The sequence below is a fragment of the Metopolophium dirhodum genome, chromosome 3, assembly GCF_019925205.1.
Source record: "Metopolophium dirhodum isolate CAU chromosome 3, ASM1992520v1, whole genome shotgun sequence".
Classification (NCBI taxonomy): Eukaryota; Metazoa; Arthropoda; class Insecta; order Hemiptera; family Aphididae; genus Metopolophium; species Metopolophium dirhodum.
In genome coordinates this window covers 40693672-40717712 of record NC_083562.1, presented here as the reverse complement: position 1 = coordinate 40717712, position 24041 = coordinate 40693672, and the positions used below count along the sequence as shown (strand labels likewise).

The 24041-nt window shown below is 27.0% G+C and overlaps 1 protein-coding gene across 4 annotated transcripts in view; it reads right to left on the bottom strand.

The window, feature by feature from the left end:
- Positions 1-24041, bottom strand: part of LOC132940851 (octopamine receptor-like) — a 170964-nt gene that overhangs the window by 85264 nt on the left and 61659 nt on the right. For 2 of the 4 annotated variants that reach the window (XM_061008641.1, XM_061008642.1), the window contains exon 2: positions 23955-24036. The exons of 1 other annotated variant lie outside the window; for it this stretch is intronic. Coding sequence is in view for 1 of the 3 variants with exons in the window: in XM_061008640.1 (XP_060864623.1) it covers positions 15114-15155 (42 nt within the window). In the remaining 2 variants the exon portion in view is untranslated. Of the gene's footprint in view, positions 1-15113; positions 15175-23954; positions 24037-24041 lie in introns of those variants that run through there. One more of the 4 variants, XM_061008640.1, reaches the window with a different exon arrangement.

The following is a 24041-nucleotide window of genomic DNA, read 5'->3' as shown; positions in this document are numbered from 1 at the left end:
AATATATAACAAATTATTTAAAATCAAATTTAAAAAAACGTAACACGTTTTGCGTCATAATCTAAAATGTTTACGTGCACACTACCCTCGGGCCATTGTATTTAAAAACTGAACACTAAATGTACTTCACAGTGATCATATTATTTATTTGGAATTTACTCTTAATTTAAAATATTTTTTTTTGTCATATACTGTTACAGATAACATAGAAACACAAGTTATTACCTATTTCTAAAAAGTTATGGATGAGTAGAGTTTTCTTAGATTTATTTTTTTTCACGCAACAAGTCAGAGACAATTTTTCATGGCCCTTACCCAATGTATAATAATAATTATAACAAGTCGCGAGTTGACAGTATAAGCATTATATTGGCTTATATAAGTTGGTTTTCGGTATTTAAGCATAAGAAATACACCTATATAGTGGTATACACAATACACATATATAGGTAGATCCACATACCATCCACCAATAGTCAATACCCGCCGATATAATACATTTTTTATACTATTTTGCAGGGGAAAAACAAAACTTTTTTTACACACATATATATATACAAGATGTATACATATATATATATATTGCGTATAAATTAAGAAAATTATGTAAATATTTTTAATAATAGTTTTCCTCTCCATGAGATATTAAAAATGTAATATTTTAATAAATAGCGTCGTTGTCATAATACCCGTATTGAGTATTAAAAAGAAATATTAAATAATAAATAATAATATCAAAAACTATATTATGAACCATTTATAAAATAAAATATTATGCTATCAAAGAAATATCCTGCGAATAAATTTCAATCGTGCAGTTTTCTTTACTAATTGTAGTTAATTACGACTCTGTTTTTCTTAAACGAACCATTACAATTAAATACGATAGTATTAAAATATGCATAGTATATTGTTCTCATTACAAAATTAAAATAAAATTAGGTTTTACACAATACCTATTATTTTGAATTATTATTACAATATTTCATTTTGAGTTCGAAAGTATAATAAAAATAAATAGGTAGGTATTTTTTTTTTTATAAAAATTGGTGTTAAAAAATTTTGAGTTTAATTGACATTTAAATATGAATATAATATATTATTTTTATTACATTTAACTATTTAATATTTTTAACAGTTGGGTGGACTGCGGAGACACCGCGTAGTGGAAAATATTAAATACGGCTCAAAGCTAATAATATATAATTCGATGATTAATAATTATACTATTATAGTAAATAATAATTTGATAGAAAATGCATTTTAAAATAGTTGTTTAGTGTACCTTGAGTAGATCTCTGTACGTGTTAAATTTTAATTAAATTTAGATCATTGTAGGCGTTAAATCGATTTTGAATTGTGACGGTTAATCTACATTTCTAAGTATATTTTATTGGATATTTATATTGCTATTAGTAATTAATATTCCTTCTAGTAATATCACGGTAAGTTAGCTTTTGCCATACTACTTTTATATATACCTATAGGCTATAATTATTGTATTATTAATTATTAACTTATAAGTCACTGCCAACGACGTATTATGGTTTGAATAGATTCATGCAATAATAAGCTTAAAATGAGTACAAATATTTGAAAATGTCATTGTGTATAAAAAATAATATACGTTATGGCAATCTCTATAATTTATTTCAGTTCTTAGCAGAGCGATTAATGTATTGATTTTACAATGGTATTGTGTTTTCAATTTATTTTAATTTATATTTGTGCCTGTTTAGTGTGTACCTACATGATAAGTAGTCGAAAGAATGATTCTACTTCAGTATCTTTTTTGATGGTAAAGTGAATCTAATTGGTGTATTGGGAAGGTCAAAATTCCCAGTAGTTTTCAAAAGCTCCAGGAACAACTCTAATTTTTACGCGAAATTGGTTATCGACAAAATCGGTTTTGGTTTTTGGTACAACTTTAAAACAAATAACCATAGATACATTAAATGTTCACTAAATATTTATATTAGCATTTTCTATACACTTCAAAATTTTCAAAATATTTTGATTTGTTTCGAGACATTTTTAGTTTCCAATATTTTAGATTTTTTTCTATAAATGTTGATAAAATTTTATTCGTTGGATCGAAACGCGTAACAATTTAATACAAGGGTCCTGATTTCTGTTATATTGTTACAATAGCAGTTGGAAAATATAAAATACATACGCAAATTTTTTTTTATTATTATTTAAATTTAAGACATTTACGATAAGTACGTACTTCGTGAATAGTATCGTGGTAATTTAAATGTGATCCGACCTTTTTTTAAATATCATTATGTATAGTAGGTAAATAATAATATACGTAATAACGAAGCCTTGCAATTTTTAACGAATAATATATTGTTGAATTACAACAAAATATCTAAAATGTTTTTTTTGGCTTATCCAAAAGACAAAAGCTCTTTAAAATAAGAACATCAAATGTTTATAAAAAAAAATGTTTATAGTATGTATTTTTTAGTTTCTTTAAGAAAAACTTTGATGAAACTTTGTATTAAATTATTGAGCCATAGTTGTAAAAATTGAAAATATTATACAATTTTAAACACAAAACTGTATGAAAATTTTCATGATAAATTTTTTTTTTAATCTTCATATTTATATAATTTATTTGGAAATTTGTATTGAATGTTCAACTCTCAGGTATGTGAATTAAACATTTAATGATTTGTCCACTACAAAATAATTTACATACTTATGTGATATTAACGAATTTAGAGAAAAACTGTTATTAATTAAACTCTTTTAAAAATGATGATGATATAATATTATAGATAACTTTTAATTTATATAAGAAAAACTTATGATTATCTTAGAATAAAATTGTCGAGCATTTAAACTCACAAACAACAAATTTATCTTATCATTAGCCGATAAAAAGAAAGAAAACCTATACAAGTATAAGCTATTTAAAACGTTTTGAAAATGATAATTTTAATATTTAGTGAACAAAAATGCCTCTATCACAACATACGAACAAAATTGATTTATTTAAAAACTAGTTTCGCGTATAAGTTCCAGGTTTTTCTAAATTTTTGTTCATCCAAATAATTTTGAAAATTAATGGGAACATTTTTTACCCTTCCCCCTCCCCCATGTACCAACTAGATCCAATTTTCTATCAGGAACCTTCCTCAAAGTTGAAGATTAAAGTATTTTCACTGTTCTTAATGATGATGGCACCATTTTCAGAAGAAAATATATAATAAAAAGTCATCATACACATCATTGTGAAGTAAATACATTCATCGCTCAACTCAGAGTATACAATATACCACGTATATTAATTGGAATAAATTTAATTTAATTTTTAATGAGATTTCTCATCTATATTCTGTGATAATATATTTTATTATATTAATAACCATACATTATTACATTTATGAATGTGCCATAGAGTATAGAACATATTATTTCGATTTATAAAAAAAATACAAGGTAAAATAATATTATAACAATCGTTTAAATAATATCATGATATAGAAGATATAATGGGAAGAACTGACAGATAAACCAATTAAGTAATAACTTTTGTGCTGATATTTCAATTTACATTATAACAAGATACTTTTTTTCCAATTTAACAATAATGATTACTGTTAATATTATAACATTATTTTGTATGTAATATAAGCGCAACACTTATTTATTTATGTCTTTATTCATGTTACAACTTCAATTGTTTATTAGCTTACAAAAATGAATATTTATTAATGTTACAAAAGAGTATATTATGTAGTGTAGAGACTAAATTGAGGTGAACGTAATATTAATAATTGTTTTTAGAAAGGAAATTATTTTCTCAAGGCTGACTTCTTGTGGGTTCAGAACTTCATATCGGTTGTTTAAAAACTCTAGGTTTGTTCTAGTTTTGGTGTGATTTCGACAGAAGACACGAAAGTATTTTACTGTTAAAGGTTTGCCACATTTTTGGCACAACAGTGGTTCGTATTTTCTCATAAAATGGCCGGGGGAAGTCTTGAAGTGCCCTATTCGCAGACTAGTGGCACAGTGGTCTTCAACCTTTTTGACTCGCGATCCACTTTTTTAGGCCTATATTTTTCGCGACTTACGTAATCTTTATAGAAAAACAAAAAAAAAAATTTTAAATTTCTTAATTCTTTATATAGCGTTGTAGTACTACCTATTATAACTGAATAAATAAACATTACATTTTAGTAGACAGAATATTTAATTATTATTAATTGAATATGTATAGAATTCATACGAAAAAATAAAATAAAATAAAAATACGCACAAAACATTTGATGCGATGTTTGTTATTGAGTGTTTTCACATAATAAATTCTACCTGCTACGTAGAATCATACCAGTATAATATGTAGCATAGTTTGTATATTATGTTAATCGTTTCTTGTTTGGTAACTACGATAGACTTGTATCAACTTGAATGGAAAATGTTTTCCATGGTGGGTAGGAGGGGAGGCCTTACACACATTTTTATTACATTTTAATAGATTTTGGTAGGGGACATTTCATTTAGCATTCTTAAGCCTGGTGGTTTTTATGGTGGAATTGTAAGAACAAATGTTTAAAAATCGGCTCTTAATAATAAACAATAGTATTGTAGAATTTAGCAAGGTTGATAAAACTTGAGCTATGTAATTGAGGGATAATTAAATTTTGCGAATGTAATGAAGCAGTTCTCTAGACATGGATAGAATACTTGGTATTGAACTAGGTACTACGAATTGCTCTAGTTGCTATCCTCAGACTACCATTACGAATTGTATTAACTGTTTTGAGAATGTAATATAGTTTTTATTGGTATGACAGATTGGTTCATAGTCAATTTTAGATCTAACAAAATATTTAATTAAAACAATGGTTTACACACCTCACTTAAAACAAAGGGGTAATTAATAGTTTAACAGTCAGTTAATTACATTTGACAGTTATTTCAGTTTCTCTGATTTTTGAAAATGTTAGTATTTATAAACTAATTGCTATAGGAAACAACTACATTGTAACTTGCAAGAGTAATAAATATTAAATTAAAAAAATTAATAATATTAAAATATTGTATGTACATATTATGGTATGTTATATGTACATTATACTATAATATATTGTTATGTATTTTAATTTACGTCACTTTTTATAGAAAAAAAACGTCAGTAGAATAATTTAAAAATATTTGAACTAAAATTAAAGTTTTTACTGTACCTACTCACTACTGTTTTGTAGAATGTTTTATGGTATTATAAAAGTTGAATTATATTTTCTATTTGACTCGGATGGACTTGTGAGTATAGGAAATTGTGAGTTTAAAAACATAACTGAACGTAACCGTTAAATTAATATATTAAATATTTTGTTATACTGAAAGACCCACAATAACAAACTATTTCCTCCGCACAGTATTATCATCCACTGCACTCGTTCATGCGAAATCATTTTCCGCACAAGTTGGTCCACTTGGCTTTTATCACATTTTAACCAATTATTTATTTCATTAAAAATAGGATTTTCAATTATTACTGGTAGCTGAGAGTTGTTTTTTTTTTATTCGTTACCAATATAATATTCTTAATTATATTTTCGCCCAAAAGATCAATGTTATGTAACGGTAAATGGTTATATAAGACGATAGTGTTGACAAGTATCGTAACACGTGAAGCGTATATTTTAAGCTCATAATAATCACCAATAGCAGCCTTCTTAAGAAGCGATAAACGAAAATAATAATAATTGGTCAAATTGAACCGATTCGGCGTGTGAAGGAATAAAGAATTTTGACGGACTACTGATTTTTACCGGTCAGATTGGAGGCACGTCAAGCGTATAACACAATATTAGATGGGTTCCTATATATTTCATGATTTATTTATAAAAATAGGGTGACCGGAAAAAATATCATAAAGACTTGCAGGGCTCAAAACCGAAAACTGGTAGACATATCCATGTAACCTGGTGGTTCCACGAATTATCGTATAGGTAGTTTATTTTGTCGTGATAAATTCTAGGATAGTGATATAATATCACGATCCGAATACAATAGACCGGTAACATTATTGTCTCTTTATTTTATTCGCAATATACCTACTCGTGTTTTTTTTTTTTACAGATTGTTAACCCCCCAAGTCGTTACGAAAATAAGCACTTAAAAGTTTTTATCGTTATCTATCTCTTACCGATTTGATGTTAAGCTAAAGTTGTACGTTTCTTTTTTCATAAAAATATACTTTATACACATAAAAATATTATAGATATCGCTAATTTCGACCGACGTGGACATTTTTTTTTCTTATATCGATTTTGTAGAACATATAATGTTATGCAGACAAACACGTTGCTGAAATAATATAAACAATATAGGTACACATACAATAATAAACAAATATTTAATATTATATTATTTTTCAACTGAAAAAATGTTTGTGGGGGAGTGAAATTAAAACTTTATTATTTTATATAAAATTATTGTTGTCAGAGGATTGAAAGCATTGAGTCTATAGAGATAATAATTAATATACATTATATATTTCAAAATAATACTCTTGACTACACTAGGTATAATATGAAATGTATTATTTCCAAGAATATACATGAAATTAATTTTGAAAAAAAATACATGAACATTACCAAAATGCTACCATTTTTACAAAACTTATCTTGATAGTTGATATTATTTATAATTCGTAAAAAAATATCCTATAAAGTGAAACTTTCAATGTAATTTAAATTCAGTTAGTTTTTTGATAAACAGTAGTTAGTTTATCCAAATCTCAAAGTATATGATTTGTTACATTTTAGTAGGTACTTAACTGTACCTATTATTATATTTTCGTTATATTGGCATAAAATACGATGGAAGCATTTAATAAGACGAAGCTTGGAAAATCGAGATTCTGAACATAAAATATGAATTATAAATAAATTCGTTGGAGTGTAACGAGTTGTTTATTTATTTTTTGCTGGGAGCAGAGCACATTTATTCATTCGCAAAGTTAATAGATTATTTTTAGTTAAATGGGTGTGGTACCGGCAGTAAGCATTTTGATTAAATCAACTTTGATAAAAAAAAATATATACATAATTATTATATATTAAATGTAACGTAGTTTTGTGCATAACTATAGGTTACGTATATACTTTTATATTTTTTGTTCATTTTTTGTTTTGTATTAAGTAACGACCTATATTAGGTGAATAGGGTGTAGAAACCAAACATTACCTGATTGAACGGTTTTATTTTAAACGGAAATGTGAAATAACACTAACAGTTTCAAAATCTAGCTGAAATTATTAGTTTGATATTTTTATTTTTATATTTTTTACGTCAGACATCGCATTGTTGTCAGCATAAAATAATAAAGGACACTCTGCGTGTAAAACGATAGATAATAGACAATAGTAAGTAAGATCTGAACTTGAAAATGTGTTATCAACTTTGACCGCAAAGGCAGTGTAACGAAATAAATACAGCTAACTCAGAAAAACCAATTTTCAAGACATATTCCAAAAAAATAAATGCAATTTGTGAATATTTTGAAAGCGAAAAGGGTTTCGTTAAAGGACCACTACAACATAAAAATACCTAAATTTGCCATAACTGTCCGCATAACGGGTGAGGTATGGAAAACCCTCGCTCCCGCCAACGCCCTAGGATAAAGGCATTTAACCGCAGAAATGTGGAGTCCATTCTCTCCATAGTATTAAAATAATTCCAAACACCTCTCGGTGGTGGTACACAAGATAAAAATCGCGTACTTGATGTACCACTACATTCCACTGTTGAACCCTCCTCCCACAAAAAACCCTCTCGTTCACTCGCTGATGGAATTACTTTTTCTTCCGTGGTGGTGTTTACGAACATTTACATTAAAAAATAGAAAATAAAGGGGTGGTTAGTATTTTAAAAGTTACTAGTGTACAACTAAGATAACCCATGAATTACAATATAGTTAAAAATAAAGTATAATATTTACAGTATATGAGCTATATAAAGAATCACGTTATTGTTATAATAATAATATGTGTGGCTTGGTGTAGCGTGGTGTGGCGTTTTAAGTACAAGCATTGGCCGGTGTTACTACTTCCCGGATGGGTGACCACCCAGGTTTTAATGACAAATCCTCGCCACACATACTATCCTCGCCGTTCCAAACCAACCGTACTACCCCTACAAATCATAATGACCGTGGTTGCCAGGCTTAAGATCAATAAGATAATAATGAAAAAATAATATATAGAGGAACGATTCGTTGAGCGTTTTCTACGCTGTTGTTATGCACATTGCACGGCTATTATTATTGGATCAAACAACAACTATCGAGATTTCCAAGTGTCCGATAAAAATTGAAATAAAAACGTCAAACGCAGTAAAATAATACACTTATATAATATACTCAAATTGTATGACGTGTTATATATGTTATACAAGTACTTGGGGGGAGGAGAGAGGGTTTACCCCACTTTTTTTTTTATAAAAACTGCTCGTCGGACATATTATACTTCGAATATTTTTCCGAGAATTTTTGAATATAAAAATCGATGTTCAAATAGTGAATTGTTAATTAAATATTAATTATAACTTATAAGTACCTATAAATATTTAAAGTTTTGATGAATCGATTAAGACGGCACAAGGGCATGCCTAATTAATTTACCTAAATTAGCTCTTGAAACTTTAAGTTATTTATTTTTCCAATTTATTGTCAATCGTTCCGTATTTTTTACTTTTTATTTTTTATCACATATTTAGTACACACAACAACACAATCTACAAGACGTAAGTAAGTACGTAAACAACTGCTCATAATGTCATAATACATTGTAGAGCCTAAATATTTGATAAAAAAAAAAACTTGTTTGAGTAACTGTACATTTGTTTGTAAATAATGCTTAAAAATTCTATGTATTATGTATTTTCATAGACTTTTTTAGACATTTATATCATAAAAAAAAATTTCCCACCGGCTCCGATATGAATATTATGTGACTAAAACTTAATACTGTATGTAACATACTAAATAACGCTGTTACTGAAATTATTTATGTGATTTATTATAAAAACTCCTTATTTATCTTTATATAAAAATGTAATCTGTACTTATATCAAAAAGAATTATTTGTAAACTATTTTATGTCTTAAATATGTTTAAACTGTATTTTTTAACTAAAAATGATTTAACTAAGCAGTTAATTAGTATCGAAAATGCATTTTTAATAATAAGTACAATGTAGGAATTTTTACCCCGAATAGTATAATATTTTTAACAATTAAATATAGAAAATGTTACTTACACTTTATATTTATTAATTAATTTTTTTAACAAATGAAAATCACCGTTTTCTTTGTAAATTGTTGTTAAGCAGATGACTTTTTTGAAATGTTGATAGGTACCTAAATCAAAACCAAAATTTGAACTCGTGGTTTTTGAGTTACCTATTTAACTTCGTGTACCTATACCTACTAAAGATATTATTAATTCAGCACAAAAATATAAACACGTGTAATAGTTGAAAGCAAAATTATTTATCTTTAATTATATATAAGTATCTATAGCTTAACTTGTTTATAATTAATTTGTTGATTGAATTATATAATATGGAAGAACAGCGCTGTGTTGTAAATTTGTTTGTAAAATTGTTGTAAAATTGTTTATTCAAATTAATGATATGGGTAAATCAAATCAGAGGGGCCGCTTTTATAATCCCAGAACCGACTTTTGATATGTGGGGCAGCTGAAGTTCAAATAAAATATAATAATATAAACATACAACTATAAATAATAATTATTGTCTATTGATGGGTACACGCTTATTCGGTATTGAGTGTCATCTGACCGTAAGCATCGAACGTCATTCAAGTACCTTTCATATTATCATATTATATTATATTTAAAAAGAGTTCGGTGATAATTCAATGAGAACCAGTATCTACCTATTCTACCTATCGGTGTAACCCTGCGTGAATTATTATTTTAAACGTGAAACAAAGCTTTTGATATTATAATATACTACAGCGCGGGGAAAAGAATATTATACAAATGCATAATGATAATAATTTTTTAAATATTTTCGATTTTACAATTGTACCCATGTACATTTTTAAAACAAGAAAAAAATGTAAATATGTTTTTAAATGAATTGATAAAATGAGTGCATAACATTTTCCGTGTTTTTTGTGTACAATTTGGGACTTAATTTAAATACTATCAAATTTATTCCACTAAAAAATGGCAAATACTCGTGGTTTTTTTTAAATAAAAAGAAATATTATATAATAGTAACCCGGATTTACAGTACTACTCATTTTCCATAGTTAAAATACACAAAATGTTTAACAATACATCACAAAATATGCATGGCTAATATTATAAACAATAAAATAATTTGAATTTCTGAGTGACTGCGAGTATACCTGCAGTATTATTTTAAGTTGTACGACATACGTATTTGTCAATTTGACAAGAGTGAGTGGAAATTTAAAAAAAAAAAATGAAGTATAGTATGGACGAATTAATATGGATAAGATCCAAGAATTATAATTTATCTCATTATTTGCTTCTATAATGGGATAATAATACGTAATACAAATCTTTGTTGTACAAAAGATTTTTTTTAATAAAATTAAACGTTTTCTTCAATATTGGTTGTATATTATTTTGTATAAAAGTAAACACATTATGTTGGCAACTAGTAATTTTTTGTGAAAATTTTAAATTTTTATGCTATGAACTGAATTCTTTTAATGATATTTTAGTGATTTAGTAATTATTTATTTTTAATACTAAATACGACAACTATTAAAAATTATGTCATGTATGAAAATAAATATCATATTCTAATTTATTTATCAGAAAATAAAATTATTATTTGACATTTTTCGTTTTCAGCGTTTCTATAATATTATAGATTCTATTCTATTAACCATATTGTATTCGTTAGAAAAAATAATAAAAATATTTTTAATTGGTTATTTAATCGCCTTGTCATGTAGATCGTGTAAGATACCCTACGCAAACATTTCTGAATTTTTTACTACGTGACGATCGTTCGGAGTAAACATCGCACCGAAATTTTGGATTGTCAATGAATACTTTCAGTTTTAATTCGCATACTTCGGATTTCTGTTCGGCGACCCACAGGAATTCACTGTAACCGTGCTTTCGGATTTCAGATTTATGTACCTATGTCCCATATATAGTGCATATACTTTGATTTACTGACACGAAGTGTATACCAATAAAAAAAACACCCTTGAAAGATGGTCCCCTAGTCGCACCCATTCTGCTTGTTCGATAATATATTATGTTATATATTTGTTTAACACGAAAAACAAATTTTGTTATTGGTAAATTATTATCACTTTCGTAAAAAAATATTTTTCATTTTTTGTATTTAAATATAGGTAGGTACAAATGCTTAAATGCTACTTAAAAAGTATATCAAGTACACAGTAAGTATTTAAATAAAAATACTTTTCATGAATGTTAGTCTCTCGTGAGCAGAGCGATGTATTTGACGTTTAAGCTTTAAGTTTGATCATTTAGGTTAATTTACGTTATACAATATACTTTATACCTATAACCATATAAGTACCAAATAACAAATTGTCTACAGTATGTTCAAAACGTTTCAAATATAATAAACTATAAAGTGTATCTATACTTAATAAATTCGCAAAATGGCATGTGCCTGTGTATTATATTTCCATTAATTGTCTATATATTTCTTTCTTAGAATATAATATATCTAATATTTACAATATAGAAACGCGTGACGTACACAAAGGACAAAACCAGCGATAGCCGACAACAACAATATTTTATAGTTTTCAATTCAAGTCACCTTACAGGCTTTATTTTGACGAAAATAATCAATAATAGTGTTTAGAGTTTATTTTAGGAGGCTGTACCAATAATAAAATTACAATAATCCTAAGATTTCGAGTTTCCGGATTTATTTTCATGAGTAACAATAATAATATTGATAATCCAAACAAAGACGATAAAGTATTTAAATTAAAAATACAAGTACGTATGTATTAATATTCAAATACTTTACAAAATTGATTATTATGTATAAAAACATTAAATAATTAATAATTTTCGTACATTTATATTTATAAAAAAATATAACCAAACGAATAAAAATAATTATTATTATTATGTTTAAGCTTCAATTATAATATAAACAACACAGTTGTGTACAGATGCTATAATAATATATTATGATGTGTATTATGTACATTCTGGAATTAATTTTTTTTTTCAAAACCATACCATGCAATTTTAAACTCAACAACGATATTATAACCTTATTTTTTTATATTGAATAATATTGTGCTGGGTATAGTTCCCGTCGGTTATACGATTTGTGAGTTGAAATTAACTTTTGATTTTGATTAAAAAATCGTATTCCCTTTATTATTAGCTGCATGTCGTGCGCAATATATACTGCGAGATCAATTAGAATCGGTACCATACTTCCATAGTATATAATATTATAGGTAAAAGTAATTTAAAACCAAACGCGATATAATTTCACACGCCGCTTGTCAAACTGGCCGGGAACAATCGACAAATTGACGTGTTTATATGATAACGCCCACCGTTTGCAATGCTTGTTTGAATTTTCCGATTTTCACACGAGTATATAGAATTTACTTTGAACTAAATATGGGCGAGACCATACGAGCGAGATAATTTGATTTTAATTTTTATCAAAATGTATTTTATAATGAGTACATTGCAGCCGAATTTTGATAAATTGGAATTTCATGATATGATTTTAAAATTAATTATTAACGTCCTTTTTTTCCTGTATAGGAATATTTATAATTATATGATCACAATATTAAAAACACAAAATAATATTACACACTCCATTTTTATTTCTTACCACCGTTTTCTAGTTCTCAATTGGTACGTACCTACTATTACGTATCTATAGTTAAAATAGTGTACTAACTATGATTTTAGTATATTATTTAGAAATCGTTACACAAATAAGCCGAAATGAAGACATTTCGAAAGATGAAACTGTAAAGAAATCAAAAATGCACTGCGAATTTGAAAATTGACTGTCAGCGTTCAAAAACATCGAAAAAAGTTTTTACGTTAAAATGCAAGCATTAACTGCGATATCATTCGAAAATAATGAAAAATTATGTGAAAATCGGTTTGATTATGGATACGCTTAGATCATGCTATCGATTTATATTGAAACGAATTTTATATTTTCTAGGTAGTGTGATAGAACAGTCATATTATAATAGTTTATAATACTGGTTTAACTTTGATTACGTTTTTAAGTTTTCAAAGAACATAATAAAATGAGTTTCACGCAATTATTCCTCTCCAAAATTAATTTGGGAACAAAGTTAACGAACACAATACACTATGTGGATATTTCAGAAGACGTTATTTTCGAATTTCTCAGTTTAGTTTTCGACAATACTCTGTAGAACAAAAAAAACTATAAACACACGGTAGCAAGCGCCAGGAGGTTAAACAACATCTTTGCCTTTTTATGTAACCCACACGCTACATAGTTGTTTCTCGAACAGAATAACTGATCGTTTCTTCCGAATTTTAAAATATTTCGCCAAAAATAGTTGGTCTTTGGAGTTAAATTTGCTTACGGTTCTCATTACCTCTTATAATTTCACAGCTGTGCTTTTTTATTCTAGACGTTAATTATTAGTCTTTGAAAAATTTTTTTATGAGAGGATTTTTTCATGACCTAAAAATACATTTCAATTGTTTAACAAGTACCAGCTATCAATATCAAACGTAAAAACGAAGAATATAATTTTTAATTTTCACAATGTGTTTGGACATTGACATAACTATAAGAGCATTTCCCTGACAATAAGATACGTGTTTATCTGACAACAATATTTCCCACCTACGCATCATGATGTGTTAATGGATATTAATATTCTACAAGATTTCAATTATTTATTAATAATCAATAAAACGAATTCTCTGTGGTGGGCGCTCAAGCCATAATGTGTATATAAATTTTCTTATAAAATTAGTAGATTTACCGATCAATGCATAATATGCATATTAATGCATAAATAATAATTATTTTTTTATGTTATGTTTTTAACTTAAGCCACATATCCATATCATTGTTACTATTCATATTAGTAGGTATGTTGTAATTATGAAATGTACACACTATACTACTACCCAGACAGCAATTTTTTGATTAATAATATTATTATAATTTTGTAATGACGAATAATATTAGTATAACGTTATTATAATACTATTATAACGTTATCATTACAAAATGCTGTCTGGGTATATTGTTATGACGTCAGTAGTTCAGTACCTTATTTATTTATTATATAACATTATGCGAAGAAAGTATCGACTAAAGTTAAATATTTCCAAAGGGAAGTGTATCATAAATTCATGATATAATATAAGTTATATAGATAAACATAAAAGGTACTTCTTGACGAAAGACTCCAGGGACTTCATAGTTTGATGTTCCCCTATAATCTATGTGAAATACTAGCACGAGTAGCACCCAATAACCCGGATATGACATAGAATCAACCACAAATCCTCAAAGAGACGAACTTGATTCAGAAAATATTGCATATTCACAATAGTTATACATAATATACGTCATATACATAATATTATCACATGTGATAACAATAATTTAAACCATTCATGTATGATGTATCATATTTAAAATATCTTGTATAAAACATTAAGTGTAATGTATATTTTGAAACGCCAATAGCCTTAGCAGTTGAGGCGTATATAAAAAAAAATAAATATATAAATAAAAGGTAACGAGGTGTAAATGGCGTACTGTACATAATAATATATACTATAATGTTACCTTAAATGAATTAAAGTGTAGATGAAAAATTAAAATAAAATGTAAAACAATACTACAGGTTGTTGAAAAAAATCGAACGAAATATTTATAGTAGCGAATATTATAATATAGACCACGCGATTCGCAAAACAAAATTTTCAAAAAATCTTTCTTCAAATGATGCATATATTATTGGTACGCGCGAAAGCGGATCTCGATCGGTCGAATTTCTCTAGGCTTACAAACTAATAATTAGTAATTACTATAATTATAATATTATACCTTAAGGCGTGTCTTCGTTCTGTTGTGGCTAGCAGTGTACATTTTATTGAAATGTATTATCGTAAAATAACAATTTGTGCTAAGAATTTGGACCGTACGGGAGCAAATAATATCTAAAACGTTGGAATATCCGTATGATGTACGCTTATTAGACATGGCGTAAATACGTGATGTGCGCACGCGCGTGTGTAAACCGCGACGAGATTTATGATTTTAGTATATACATCTGAAATACGACACGATAAATAATTACATAGGCACGCAAACGGTAACTATATAAGACACAAAAGTAAACAAATCTTGGTGGTTCTAAGAATGTTTCCTTCTCCGTTGCTTTCTACTATATTTCATCATAATATTGTATAATGTCCATATACAGTGTGTTCATAGACGAAAATACAATTTTTTTTAACTCATGCGATTGTAAAAAATTATGATTTACTGACCCGTGTAGGGTATTGTTTATCTGCTATTTCATACATTTGTAGATCAAAACATACATGAACTATAACACTACATCTATTATATAACACACTGAATATATTATTTAATTATTCATCCATTAAAATTAAACGTTTTTTTTTTTTTTTGCTGAGTACCAAAAACAATCTACGATAAATATATTATAAGACATAAGTACTTATATTTTAATATAATAATGGTGTATAATATTATTTTAATACTTAATATTTTTTAAATTTCTTTTAATATTTCTAAACACACCTATATAATAATAGATAAATATATTATGCTTCTTCTTTCTATATAATATGAATTCTTTACGAGTCACTGGCATAACCTATCTTACAACATTCAATTCCAAAGTGAATTTTTTACACTGCAGTCTACACGTCATAGAAGACAATGATTTTTCACAAGTAGCAGAAGAATAATGTAATAAGTAATAACAATTCAAACAGATATTTATTACATTTCAATGATGTATGCATCAAATAATTTTTATTTATGTATGAATTTTTTTGGATGGGGGGGGGGGGGGGTGAATATATGAGGGTTTATGAATGACTTTATGGGTCTATGCGACTATGTCATATGGGCGTGTTGCATATGTAAGTACAACTGACGGGTTTAGGTATATAAATAAGCCACCCACGGTGTATTATGTATTATGTATTACCTATACTTATAAAAAAAACATAAAATAATATGAGTCAATACAAAATGTTACGGGTTCCTAAGAATAGTACCACAATACGAAATTATTAGAAGGACAAAAAATAAAATATTTAATTTTATGAAAATTTAAACAAACAAAATATAATAATAACATAATTTTTAATGTTTATTGATCTAATGATCCGAGTTATATATACCGACTCAGTATTATTATTCATTATACGACAGAATAATATTCTGTGGTTATAGATTGTAAATACATAGTAGATACATATTAGATAGGTACACAAACCTTCCTATATTCATAAGACAATTTTTCGTTAGTTTTAACTTATTATTTATTCAGATATTATTATTTATAAAAAAAAACGAAAAACGATATTAGTGTAATAACTAATAAGTAATAAACTAAACTTAACAAATCTATTATAGTCGCAGTATTAATTAATTTCTCCATTATCATTACATTATTATAAGAAAAAAAAATATTAATACACCCGATGTTATTGAATTGTATGAGAGGAGGATATAATTGAACATGTACCGAGGTCAATTTCATTGCCTCTTAAAAGGTTTTAACTTCCACCGACACCATATCTGAAACCCCCCAAAAAAATCGTAACAGCATAAAATAATAGTATCATTACATATATGAAGACGAATGGTTTCTGCGATACTCTCAGTTCGGAGCAATGCCATTTTTCCATTGTGTACGCGGTCTCTGTTCTCAAATATTCGACTGTATTGTTTGATATTGAATTCATCAAGTCGTTACAAAGAAACGTAATACTATAGGTGGAGTACTATACAGGGTGATTGCAACAAACATTTTCAGCCACATTTTGTTCAATAAATAATAAAATAAAATAAATTATTTATTTATTTACTCAAAATATTCTGATCATTTTAATATTTAGTATATTTAAGTACCGTATCTTAACATATTTAAATTTGTATACCTTAATAAAAGTGTATTGAGGTGATAAAAAATTATTTTGTTTAAATGAAAACTTTAGTAAGTACCTATACCTAACCTATAGTTTTAAAATGATAGAAAAAATGGGAGTGAGCAATGACCAATGACCAATTTTATTACTTTTTTGTCATCTCGATTCGTATAAATGAACTTTTACCAATTAATATTCATTGTTGTTTGTAGAAAACGATATAAAAATAGATAAATAATATTGACTTATTTTAAGATGAAATGGTGCTTGAATAATACAGATATTATAATTTGTATTAATCGACTGACAAGTGACAACAACTATGGGTTCTTATGGTGTAAAAAATTTATTTGAATGTTCGATAACGAACGGAATATTAAATAGGCAGAATAGTCAAGCACGATTAAAAAATAAACAACAAAACAGTTCTTATTGTGTAAAAATGTTAAATTAACAAATTGATTAAAATACCGTTTTTATTATTATTATTATTAAAAATAACCCTCGGCATAAGGGGCCATATAATTGGGAAATACATTTTTTTCGTATAATGTATAAAAAGGCAAAAATTCTTAGAATTTATAAATTAATATTAGTAAAGATAATAGTTTATCCAATCTTGTCTGCTGTACAGCTTATTTATGTCAGTATAACGGTAGTATGCACGTTATATAATTATATCACTTTAATAATTTTTGGTTACTAATGTGTTTGTTACAACTATTACGTACGGCCTGCCTTAAGTAAAACACCTATGTATCCGAATTACATCGAACGGCAGGTTCGCGCTAAGTATAAAAAGAAAAGAGAGCCTTAAAATGCACATATAGCCAAGAAACACTCAAAAATTTTTGGACAATAATTACAGGAAGCAACATGGTTCACGAAAAAAATTTCTCGAGAAAGAGAAGAAAATTTGTAATTAAGTAATAAAGTTTGAAATACAATCATCTAACTGGAAATTTTACGTAGAAGTGCATGCTGTAATTTTCAAATCATTTTGAACAATATCTCAACAGTCATAGCCAATTTAACTAGAAATAAATTATTGTAGCGAATTTTCAACATTTTATTATATAATATTCCCCGCGGCCCGCATTACAATGCACTATCCGACACGATGATCGGTGGTGGACCCTCACAACATAATATGATAGTGTTACCGATATTTTACGCACGTGCCATAGATATTATATTCTTTAATATTTTTATGATGTCTCCATTGTGTTTGCCCCCCCCCCCCCCAAGTCATTATCGAACACACATTCACTATCAATCACGATATCATATTATTATTAAAATTTAAAACCATGTATTTCTTGTCACGTACCCGACTGTAACCACCACAATAAATGTACGCGAGTGTTTTAAAAAAAGTTATTATTTAATAATTATATTATATTATAAAGCAAGTTATTACTTATTTTTTATTCACGTTTTTTAGACTTACAAAAAATAAGGTATCCACAAAAAATTAAAAAAATTAGTGATATCCCAATAAAAACACTCCGTTAAACTCCGTGTAAAAACGCTAAGTATAAAAAATAATGGCTCTAAAAATATTGTGATGTCATTTTATAGCTAAGTCATTGAACTACAGATATCATTTTTTTTTTTTTAGAATTGACTTTATTTGAAAAAATTACGATTTATACAGTATGTAAAATAAGTAAAATTATTAATTTACAACAGTTGACAATGGCTATTCACATGAGGAGGGAAATCACACATTTGCAACACCTCTTACATTTATAAAAGTTTTAACTTAAGTTATCAAATCACATCTACAGTTATCATTTATGTTAAAATAGTCTGCTAAAACAATTTAACTTAGCTTGGCGACTTAAGTAAAAATTAAAAATACTATAGCAGAATGACATAATAATAATATTATAGTCTACGATCATTGAAATAGGTAGTGTATTTAAGCTGAGTTCAATTATTTAGCAAACTATTTTAACATAAATTATATCTATATAGTTCAAAGGCTTAGCTATACAATTATATGACAACTTTTAGAGCCGTTCTTTTTTTATACTTAGCATTTTTTTACACGGAGTTTGGTGGAGTGTTTTTGTTGTGTTATACTATATAATAATAATATAAACTATAATATACAATTTAATATTTATAGGAACTATCTTACTAAACTAGGAGACTATATAACTTCGATCTCTGTACTTTATTATATCGTATGCTACAGTCAGTAATAATTTACAAAAACATGACTTTATAAAACCCGGGCAGAATAGTAGAAATTAGATTTTAGCAGCGGTAAGTTATAAATGAGGTTAGGCCAATGAAGCGAATGTGCCGAGACCGCATTATTTACAAGTTGACCATTGTAATAAATCGCCACCATCGCTATACGAATGAGCTTTGTGTTCCGTTGCTGCCGTATGGAGTTCGGCAAGAATGTGTGTGACGGTCGTGTGCGGACAAGTAACACGGATGAGTAAATTATTTTATGATTGTTATATAAATAAAATAATAAAAGTGACTAAAAACTGTGTTAAATTGTATTCTAATCGTTTGACGTTCTTGCTTTTTCAACCGAACAGCGCTGGGATTTACGTGCTATGAGTTGATTAAGTTTTTCTTGATCTCACCATATTCAGTTAGTCGTGGTGTACGAAATATCAAGTCACTCTGTTATAGAAGGAACCAACATAAGACAGACAAACGTATGCCATCGCGTGCCTCTCTAAATCAAACAGTGCTGACACAATTGATTTTGGACAGAGAGCCATTAGCTTATAGAGTGTACGAAGATAAGACAATGGCAGGTTTAGCGCGTGTCACTGGATATAAGTGATACGACAATACTGTGCACATTTAACGACCGAGTGATTTAAGGCGCCAAATATTAAATAATATTATTATAGTGACTTTTTAAGTATTATTATCTTGATAATTTATGGAATTCATATAATAATTTAAAATATATTTTATCAATCGTAAATGTAAAATAACTATTTTATGCACCTAAAAATAATAAATTAATTAATTAATAGGTACATTTTTTTATGATATTATCGAAAATATGGATTTTTGAATTTCGTACCTATATAATTTATGTCAAATGCCTATATATTTTCGCCTCGGTTTATCGAACAAGATTGTGAAGTTGAAAAATTATAACATCTGTGTCCAATATTTCCCAATCAATAGAGACAATTTTTGTATACACAACATTATTTCCGTACACACAGACATGGTAAAAAACAATTTATTGTACAACCAATACAGCGTCAACGTTCCATTCGAAATCTAATAATACTTCTACAACAATAGACATTATATTTTTATCAATACGTTAGAATTGAATAAGAATAATGGTTAGTCAAAATACATAATATTATACAAAGTCATTGTCATATTATCTTGAATTTACAATCATTTTGTGTGCCTATATATAACTCGCAAAACTGTAAGATAATCTGGCCGCGTTCCTTCAAACTTTTGATAAATAATAATGTATTATAATCATATATAGTATCATAAAAATTGGATTAGATTTTGTTACCCAAATGTCCCAAATCATATGGTATGACTTCTGCCGTTATTACTACTAAATGTTTAAATAATAAACTTTTTATTCGCTTAATAAACTTATAGGAATCTATATAATTAATACATACCGAAGTATAAACATGTTAGTAAACATATTCATAGTATGCCATGAATATAAATGATTACAGTATTAATATGTTGCGTAATGTACGCAATAAAAATTTGTAATATTAATATTGTCGCTATACAAATCTGCTGCTATTAATAAAATGTAAATTGTTTTTCTTCGATGACGAGAATTTCACAAAACAGTTCATCAATCAAGGTGTATAATAGTGACAGGCCAATATCGTCGAACATAAGGATGAATGAAACTATTGCTGTTCAAATTTTGGAGCTTAACAAATAATAATAATAATAATAAAAAGTCGTCAATAAAAAAATTAATCATACACATTTTCAATGGCCGTATTTTTATTTATTAATGAACGATAAAACTACATTCATCGTTAGTTATTTGAATCATCATAATATAATACTATACACGGGTACAACGATTGTACAATATAAATCAATTTTTTTTAAGTAGGTATTTAGTTTATTCTTGGATGCATCTGGTGCTGTATTGTTATGCACTAATGATGTACCTACATATCGTTATACAATTTCAAATATACTTTCATAGTATTATACTATTATGTGTTTTTATATCACAAAAAAAATATTAATGCTGCACTAAAAAATCGAAAAAAAATTGCCACTGTAAAAAAGGTATCCATTACTCATTGTTAATATAACTGGAGGTTACAACCGTTAGTCGAGTACCTTTATAATAGGTACAATTCACAGTAGTACAAATAACTGGCAGTTAAAATTTACAATATACTATATTTTAAGTAATCTGTAGTTATACATATTATAATTAGAAAACAGAAATCAATTTTAAGCCAGTATAAATTATTATGATCCTCTCCCGGAAGTATTATAGCGCGAAGAGTGAAAACAATTGTTTCATCCGAAATTGATCATAGTTGTTTATAAAATAGTCTGACAATTGAATCACATAGATTATAAATTGATGACATGGTTAATATAAGTTGAAATTAAAAGTAAATGACTATTCACTTATAAACAAATTAATAATTACTATTTCGTTACCCAGACTACGGGTATTATACCCTTGATTAATAATTTAAATTTGGTTTTCAAATTCAAGCAAAAACATTATAAACCATTTGACATTTGTTAACATTCTCATAGTATTCTATTCAATGCTCTGTCAATATATATATATATATTATTTTCAATTACGTTTTCATTTAATGATTTTTTTTTTTCGTAAACCTAAGTGTAGATATATAATAGAAACCCATGAGAATATTTTTATCTGGTCTGTCGATAAACGAACTATTAAAAATAACTTACTAATGATCACCAAAAAATAACAAACCATATTTATTGATAAACAAATAATTGTCTGTCCTTGTTATACAATATGTGTATTTTAAGTATGATATTTTTTTGTTTTTTTTTCGTTACAAATAAGTCAAAAGTATTTCAGTGGTCGAAAAGGGTATAATTAAAATTTTAAACGCACAATAAATCATAAAAAAAATTATCATGTAGAACTAACAAGCGTATTATTTATGGACAAAGCTAAAAACTTTAAACGTTTTACATTATATAACACGTGAAATATAATAATATAATAATATAATATGTAGTAAAATGAATCATTATACTGTTAACTCTTTAAGTTGGACCTGCAAGAAGAAATCCGCGACATCGTAAAATAAAATACCAGGTAAGCTTAACCTAACACTTTATATAATATATTATATAAAAGTATATATAAACGAATCTAGTACCTTATAGTAGGTAGGTATTATAGTAAGTACAAGGTCTATCATACTGACACTATTTATGAAAAAAAGTCACGTAGTATTATTTTCGTATATAGGGTTGATTTATAACGATCTTCAGAGGAAATACGTAATTTTAAACTGTCTGTAAGTCGTGTTAAAACCGCCATGATATTAAATATAAATTATGACAAAAATTGAGACGACGATAAGCAGTAGACAATTAAGACAATTAATAAATAAGTTTTCGTCAGAAGTCGTACATTAATTTAATTGTAAATATTATATCTTTCCTTATAATTCACAAAAAGTTTAACTATATTATAGGACCTGTTCTTGGTCAAAACTAAAAAGAAAATCTTTTTTTCCGTTTTTTGGAACAATAATAATAGTTATTAAGTAGTAAATAATTCTATTACAGTTTCCAAATAAAATACGAAATAACATTAAGTCCAAAAAAAAAAAATTATATTTTGTCAAATAATTAACTTTTGTCCCTAATTTATTTATTTTCGCCGGTGCTTTAATATTATGGTGTCACATGGGGTGGGAAAGCTTCTTTAAAAAATAAATTAAAAATACGATTCTGCGTATCTTCTCTAATTAATCTTAATGTCGTTTAAGTCATAATGTCTTCCGAAATGTAAATTGCGTCATATTTTTTCACAATTTAAAACAATGTTAACGGCTTATTGTGAAGTATATATAGAGCAATGGACTTATTGTTTTAAATACATATTTAATTGTGCAGTTGTGTGCATAGGTACAAAACTACAATTAGCATGGCATGTTCGATCGATGATTGTATTTGTTCAACGAAAAAGAGCGCAACGACTATAATATGCCATATAACTCATATTGACTGTTCATATAGAATAACGCTGTTATATGATAAGAGCGAACCATAAGGGACGAATAAATATTGTCACATAAAAGTTAAAAGGATTTTCGAATTTCATATATTTTACCTACCTAATTAGTATCATGTTTGAAATATTTTATGTTTGCACTTTGTATACAACATTATATTTATATTTTATTATCGGCCAATTATTATAACAATATAATATTCGACAGTTTATTATTTGGAATCTATATTATACGTAAAGTTTGATTTTTTGTTGGAGAAGTAATAATCTAATAATCAACTAAATTTTATTCATTTGGCAGTGATAGGTATAATATTGTAAATAAATTACATAAATTAAAATCTGAATATTAGATTATAATTATAATTGAGCACAATTGACATATTATTTTTTACCGGAACACTATGTGCATACGAATTTCAATTTGTATTTATTATATGAACATATGTTAAAAATATGTAAAAGTTTAAATTTACCAATTTTAAATCTAAAAATAAATGTTAAGACACTTACTTAAATCCACTAAGAGTTCAGAATTCAATGTGTTGTCCAAATGCACGTGTTTGTTCTTGTTTAGTTAAATGAAGATCCATGGCTGTA